Source organism: Mus caroli, chromosome 19 (assembly GCF_900094665.2).
Source record: "Mus caroli chromosome 19, CAROLI_EIJ_v1.1, whole genome shotgun sequence".
NCBI lineage: Eukaryota > Metazoa > Chordata > Mammalia > Rodentia > Muridae > Mus > Mus caroli.
Window position 1 is genome coordinate 2158756 of NC_034588.1, and position 6076 is coordinate 2164831.

Here is a 6076-nt window from a genome sequence, read left to right on the forward strand (position 1 = left end):
TGTGAGCCACCATGTGGTTGCTGGGATTTGAACTCTGGACCTTCGGAAGAGCAGTCGGGTGCTCTTACCCACTGAGCCATCTCACCAGCCCTACACCAACCTTTTTTTTTGCCATCCTAAAAAGCAGGGGGCTGGCGGGGGCCATGGCTCAGCAGTTATGAGTACTTCCTACTCTTCCAAAAGACCAAGATTCAGACTCTCAGGGCCCACAAGGTGGCTGACAACCATCTCTACAGAACTCTGGTGCCAGGGGGTTCAGTGCTCTCCTCTGTTCACACCAGGCACACGTGCAGTGCACAATGCAGGCCAAACACCCACACACATAAGAAAAAATTTTAAAAGAAAAAAACAAACATGCCGTGCATCCTTTTAGTCCTGTCTTAGCCCCAGCAGAACCACAGCTCCCCACTCTCTCAGTAACTGCTGAAGCAGGGGTTCAGAGGCTCTCCTCTTTGGGGAGACTTCCTTCGGGGGTCCTTTGACAGCTGTCCTCTCCCTTCCCCCGACCATCTGGATGGCTCAGGGTCTGGCAGCTCGTGTCTGGTGACTTGCCCTTCAAGTCCATACACCTGTCTCTAGGTCTCCACTGTCACCAGATCAATGCACACTTTCTTCAGTGTCCTCAAGAGCACCCCAAATTCATCACAGCCAAACTTGAGATCTTCAAGCTGAATCTTGTCTTTTTCTCCTGTGTCCCTCAGCTGGAAAAGGGTCCCACCCCTGCCAAAGAGCGGCAGAAAACGAGAAACGGCGCTTCCTGGTATTCTCCCTGGCCCTTGTATCCTGTCTTCAAGCCTAAGGCCAAACAGCTCTGGGTCTCCCCAGACTGTCACCACCCCCGTCTCACCCTCACACCTAGCACATCCCCAAAGAGTCTCTGAACGCCTCCATCAGGAAGAAGCCAGCGAGCTTGGCGACAGATGACTTAGCATACTCTCTGGGTCTTACAGAGGTCGGGAACCCCACATGGCCTCTGTCTCCTGCTCCACTCAGCACCGGGCTCCCTGAAGATGTACCGCTTGCCTTTGGCACACAAGCTGCCCAGGCTGCTCATATACACAGTAGGCAGACTGCTTGGCGCTGCAGAGCACTGTAATTTTTAAGGCCCAGTCTCAGTACTGACTCCATCTGTCCCTCCTCAGCAGTCCAGGGAGGGGAAGAAGGCTGCTCAAGGTCCTGCATGATGAGAGCTCATCCCTTAGCGCTTCCAGCAGGTGACATCTCAGTCTCTAAACCACATCCCTTTCTTCGGTGCCCCTTGTAGTATCCCAGACTCCTGCCAGACTCCCCGTTTTTTGCTCATTCACTGGCTGCCCCACACCATCCCTTCTGCCCCTCATGTGGGGAAGTAGGTTGGTGGGCAATAAGAATACAGCCGCAAAGCCCTGGACACAGGATAAAAAGAAACCAAAATCCTCTTTTTTTTTTTTTAATAAATTTAAGAACAATTCCACCTTTCTCCTCTCCCCAAAGCAATTAATACTAACTAGAAGAGAGCACGGCCAGGGTACAGAGGTACAGGGCGCTAGGAGTCATAATCCTCTTCATCCTCTGCATCGGCTGCTGAGGGGCCGGGGGGTGCTGGCGGCAACGGCAGGGGAGATGTGAAGGGTATGAAGGGAGTTGGAGGGCTGCAACAAAATGGAGAAAATCAGGCTTGCCACTATGCTGTGCCCAGCCCACAGGCCCCACCCCCTCCTCCAGAGGCAGAGGCAGATGTGGTCAAGCCCCCCCAGGAGGGAAGGTGCCAGCAAGGACCACTCTTCAGACTCTCTCCCTGACTACCGTGGAGACAAGACCTTCTCAGAACAATGTCTTGTGTCTAATGTCCCCTCCCATTCCCTAAGTCAGCCGCCACCACCAAGTGGCCAGGGAAGCAAAGCTAACTGGCTCTGCAGGGGAGTTTGGCTGCCCCTTTCTGGTGCTCACCTCTCAAAGTGGGCAGGAGGGTGACTGGCTTGGGGTGGAGGCTGTGGTGTCTCTTCTTCCCCATCAGTATCTGTGTCCTCAGACTCATCCTGAGAGCACGGAAGGGGTCAGGGTTAATGAGAAGGCACGGGCCCATCTCTGGGGAGCCCAGATCCTGGGAGAGGAATGGAGATGGAGGAACAAGAGGCAGCAGACAAGGCTGAAGCCATCACCCATCAGCTTCACTCACCTCCTGCTCTGAGTCTGTCCCGGACAGCTTCTTGTCTTTGCCTTTGCTTCCTGTGCCTCCGTTCTTCCTGCCGCTGCCCGGTTTCCGGCCCCTTCGGGAAGGTACAGTCCATCTGCCCGAGGACTCTCTCCTCCTGGTTCACCCCCCAGCCACCCCCAACCTTGTGGCCTTGGCCTTCCCCACCTGTATACCCGGTCTTGGCTACCCACCTTCGAGGACCCTTGTCCCCATCCACGTGGTTGTCCTCCCCATCCCCCTGCATGTCAGGCACTGATGCCACCAAGTCTTTCAAGAAGTCAAACTGCTGCTCGAGTTCAATGCACTGCTTCCTGAAGAAGTGGGAAAGGAAGGGGTTCAAATGGGGCCCCCAAAACACTTAGGGAAAGATACAAACAACCTCTTCATGTCAGTACAATGGAACGTGAAAAACACCCCTACTTCCACCAGGCCTCCTGGGAGGGCCGGTGGCTCGGATCTGGTTGTGTTCCCTGCACCTGAAACACCTAATCTCTCCTGCATCAGTCCAAATCCACAAAGCTGGCTTCCCTCGGCCTCGCACCACTCCCCCTGTAGGAACTCTGCCTCCTCAAAAGCCCCTCCCAGCTCGGCGGCCACTCACAGGTGGGACGTGGTCATGGTTTTGGCATTTCGAGACTGGGTCACCTGGCAAGCCTTCTTCAACAGGGACTCCAGGAAGAGCTCAAGGGCCCGGGCTGAAGACGTCAAGGAGAATCCAAAAAGGAGAGTGCCGCAGTCCCGCCCCACGCCCCTCAGCCCAGCCAGCCCCTAGTAGGAAGGATACAGATGATGACAGGCACAGCTGCCGCCACCTTCCCAATCTCTTCGTCCGTCTGCATGATCTTCTTGATCCGCGCCTGCCGAAAGGAAGAGGACAGAGCTCGTCTCCTGCGTCCCTAACAGGGGGGGCAGAGGGAACCGGGGGTATCCCGGGAGAAGGAGAAGGGGGCGGGGGGCGCTAAGCCAGGAGGGCATGGAAGGGGCGGGGCGTCAGGCCGTGAACACCTAAAGGCACCCGCCCCCCCACCAGCAGGACCTGGGCCCAAGCCTCCCCGGAGCCCTGCCTGCCGAGGCCCATCCCGGCCACGTGCTCACCGGCGGAAACCGCGCGTTATACTTCTTCTTCTTGCTTGGCATCTCGGGGCCTCTCGTTGCGCCGGGCCCAGCGCCGCCGCCCGCAGCCTCCGGGCCCCGGGCCTGTCCGCCGCCGGCCCGCCGCGGTTCCCCCCGGATCCTGGTGCCGTTTACTCCGCCCACACCACTTCCCGCAGGGTCCTAGTGCCGCCCGTAGACAAGCAGCTCCCCAAACCCGAGCGCCCGGCTTCGGATCCTCTGAGGCGGTGCGCGTCCTTCCCAGGGCTCGCCCGCCACGCCCACCCGCCCCCCAAGCTAAAGTACGAACGTTAGCTCCGCCTCCCGAAGACCTGCACCTCCCGGGATTCTCGCGCCGGCTCCGCCCCTGGACGCAGCCCGCCCCTTCCCCTGGAGCCCCCGCCCCTAGCCTTCTGGTTCCGCCTCTGGCCCCGCCCCGTGACTGTGTTTGTCTATAAAGTTGTTGTTGAGGTGGCGGGACCTTAAGATGGCGGCGGCGGCGGCGGCCGTGGCAGGGGCGGGGCGCGGCGGGGGTGGCGGCGGCGGCGGTGCAGACGCCGGGCAGGAACGGAGCCGGGCCCGAAGTTGGGTTGGCGCGGAACGGAGTGAAGGCCGGAGGTGACTGCAGGGTGGCGAGAGGGACGGCAACCCTTAAGCTGTGGGCACTAATGGCGGCGGGTGTGGTAGGGCTGGAGCCTGGTCCTCGCGCAGGCCTGGTCCTATCTGGTTCGAGTCTGGATGATACCCATTGACTCCCTGATGGGCCGCTGCCCTCTCTGGTGCTCAGAGCCTCGGTGTTTCACGGTGCCCCCAATCGTTCACCGGGGGAGGCCATCCTCTGAGGTTGGCGACCCTGCGTTTTGCCTACGTCCTTTATATTGCAGCGCCGCGCTACCTTGCGCGACTCTAGTCCGGTGGTGTAGCCGAGCCCCGTGCCAGTTCACACTTCAGCTCTGGCGCTCTTTACAGGCATAACCTTGGGCAAGCCCCTTTTCTTTCTTTCTTTTTTTTTTTGTTTTTTTTTTGTTTTTCGAGACAGGGTTTCTCTGTGTAGCTCTGACTGTCCTGGAACTCACGTTGTAGACCAGGCTGGCCTCGAACTCAGAAATCCGCCTGCCTCTGCCTCCCGAGTGCTGGGATTAAAGGCGTGCGCCACCACGCCCAGCAAGCCCCTTTTCTTAAGAGTTTCAATTTCCTTGTTTGTAAGCAGTGAAAGTAGTACTAACAATAGCTACTCCACCTCAGGCATCTTATTCTGGAGACAAATCTAGACAGGATCAGTTGTTATCCCATTGTGAAGATGCAGCAACTGAGGCACAGACATTACGTCTTGCCCAGGGCCACAGTTTACTGCAGTGCCTGGCACCCTCCAGGACCCAGCACTTTTTATTTACTGTCTCAAACCTCTGACTCAGTTCCCTCACAACAGGATGGAACCAAATGAGGAGCTGGAAGAGGAAGACTCTCCAGGTGGCCGGGAGGATGGCTTTACTGCTGAGCACCTGGCTGCAGAGGCCATGGCAGCTGATATGGACCCCTGGCTGGTATTTGATGCCCGTACCACACCTGCCACAGAGCTGGATGCCTGGTTGGCCAAGTACCCACCATCTCAAGTTACTCGCTATGGGGACCCAGGTTCACCCAATTCTGAACCTGTGGGCTGGATTGCAGCCTATGGGCAGGGTTACACCCCCAACTCAGGGGATGTACAAGGGCTGCAGGCGGCCTGGGAGGCTCTGCAGACCAGTGGGCGACCCATCACACCAGGTACCCTGCGCCAGCTGGCCATCACCCACCATGTGCTCTCCGGCAAGTGGCTGATTCACCTGGCACCTGGCTTCAAGCTGGACCACGCCTGGGCAGGCATTGCCCGGGCTGTAGTTGAGGGCCGTCTCCAGGTGGCCAAGGTGAGCCCACGGGCCAAAGAGGGTGGGCGCCAGGTCATCTGTGTTTACACGGACGACTTCACGGACCGCTTGGGTGTGCTGGAAGCAGATTCTGCCATTCGTGCTGCAGGCATTAAGTGCTTGCTCACTTACAAACCTGATGTCTACACCTACCTGGGCATCTACCGAGCCAACCGCTGGCACCTTTGCCCCACTCTCTATGAGAGCCGTTTCCAGCTTGGAGGCAATACCCGTGGCTCTCGAGTGCTGGACCGTGCCAACAATGTAGAACTGACCTAATGGGGCCGAGCAGGAGAGACCACCTTTTGCTTCCTGGCTGGGGACAGATCCTTCCTTCTTCTCTACCGTGTCCCAAGAAGGCTGAGCTCCTTAGCCCTGAGGACTCATTGGCGTGGGAACTGCCTGCACTCAGTCCCTTTGCACTTCTGCTCTCTTTGTGCAGGGCCAACTCCCACCCTCACAGGTTGGGGGCTCTGGCTCTTTGAGGGCGGGGCCCTCGGCTGCCCTCTTTGATGCTGCTCCCCACCACTGCCCAGGACCACAACTTGGGTGCAGAGGCCTGAGAAAGTCTGTCCTGGCCATCTCTGTCCCCACTATACTTAGCCTGCATTCTTCCTTTTCTTTCCTCCCTCAGAAGGGAGAAACCTTAGTGCTTCCAGTCCCCACCCTTGGAGCCATCATAGCCCAGGTGGCAGGGCCCTTCCAGGACTGAGCATGCAATTGGGACCGTACATGTTCTGGCCAAGAGGAGATGCAGGGTCATGGACATGGGGTCTGCTCCCCCCTGCAAACTCATAGCCTGTATCACCACCACCCCTTCCCTGGCTACCTTGACATGTGCCTGCTCCTGACATTTCAATAAAACCCAGCTCGGGTCTGTGTCTTGAGAGTTTTTTACAAA

The 6076-nt window shown here is 58.0% G+C and overlaps 2 protein-coding genes and 1 long non-coding RNA gene across 5 annotated transcripts in view; 2 read left to right on the top strand and 1 right to left on the bottom strand.

Annotated features, from left to right (window-relative positions):
- LOC115029977 overlaps window positions 1–1443 on the top strand; it is a 5229-nt gene extending 3786 nt beyond the window's left edge. The window contains exon 3 of the long non-coding RNA XR_003835546.1: window positions 702–1443. This is a non-coding gene — a long non-coding RNA (uncharacterized LOC115029977). The remainder of the gene's footprint in view (window positions 1–701) is intronic.
- Drap1 (DR1 associated protein 1) lies at window positions 1419–3558 on the bottom strand. Of its 2 annotated transcripts, none has more exons than XM_021152033.2 (7): window positions 3272–3558; window positions 2961–3033; window positions 2778–2871; window positions 2368–2487; window positions 2159–2270; window positions 1930–2018; window positions 1419–1631 (listed from the first exon to the last, which is right to left on the bottom strand). In XM_021152033.2, the coding sequence occupies exons 1-7, from the start codon at window positions 3311–3313 to the stop codon at window positions 1526–1528; spliced, it is 636 nt and encodes a 211-aa protein (XP_021007692.1). In that variant the 5' UTR covers window positions 3314–3558; the 3' UTR covers window positions 1419–1525. The 2 variants fall into 2 exon arrangements, with proteins under 2 accessions (XP_021007692.1, XP_021007693.1); XM_021152034.2 differs by having other exon boundaries at window positions 2159–2249; window positions 3272–3556.
- A 178-nt stretch (window positions 3559–3736) lies between these two features.
- On the top strand, window positions 3737–6076 carry C19H11orf68 (chromosome 19 C11orf68 homolog). 2 transcript variants are annotated; one of them, XM_021151967.2, is made up of 2 exons: window positions 3737–3886; window positions 4684–6076. In XM_021151967.2, the coding sequence occupies exons 1-2, from the start codon at window positions 3756–3758 to the stop codon at window positions 5087–5089; spliced, it is 537 nt and encodes a 178-aa protein (XP_021007626.1). In that variant the 5' UTR covers window positions 3737–3755; the 3' UTR covers window positions 5090–6076. The 2 variants fall into 2 exon arrangements, with proteins under 2 accessions (XP_021007626.1, XP_021007624.1); XM_021151965.1 differs by having other exon boundaries at window positions 4698–6076.

Bases quoted from the DNA above. Each gene is read 5' to 3' on its own strand.
- C19H11orf68 (XM_021151965.1), top strand. From the start codon at position 3,756: ATGGCGGCGGCGGCGGCGGCCGTGGCAGGGGCGGGGCGCGGCGGGGGT. The intron at 3,887-4,697 runs GTGACTGCAGGG...CCCTCACAACAG, and splicing joins GAACGGAGTGAAGGCCGGAG to GATGGAACCAAATGAGGAGC.
- Drap1 (XM_021152033.2), bottom strand. From the start codon at position 3,313: ATGCCAAGCAAGAAGAAGAAGTATAACGCGCGGTTTCCGCCG. The intron at 3,034-3,271 runs GTGAGCACGTGG...TCCTTTCGGCAG, and splicing joins ATAACGCGCGGTTTCCGCCG to GCGCGGATCAAGAAGATCAT. The intron at 2,271-2,367 runs GTGGGTAGCCAA...GTCCTCGGGCAG, and splicing joins GGGGACAAGGGTCCTCGAAG to ATGGACTGTACCTTCCCGAA.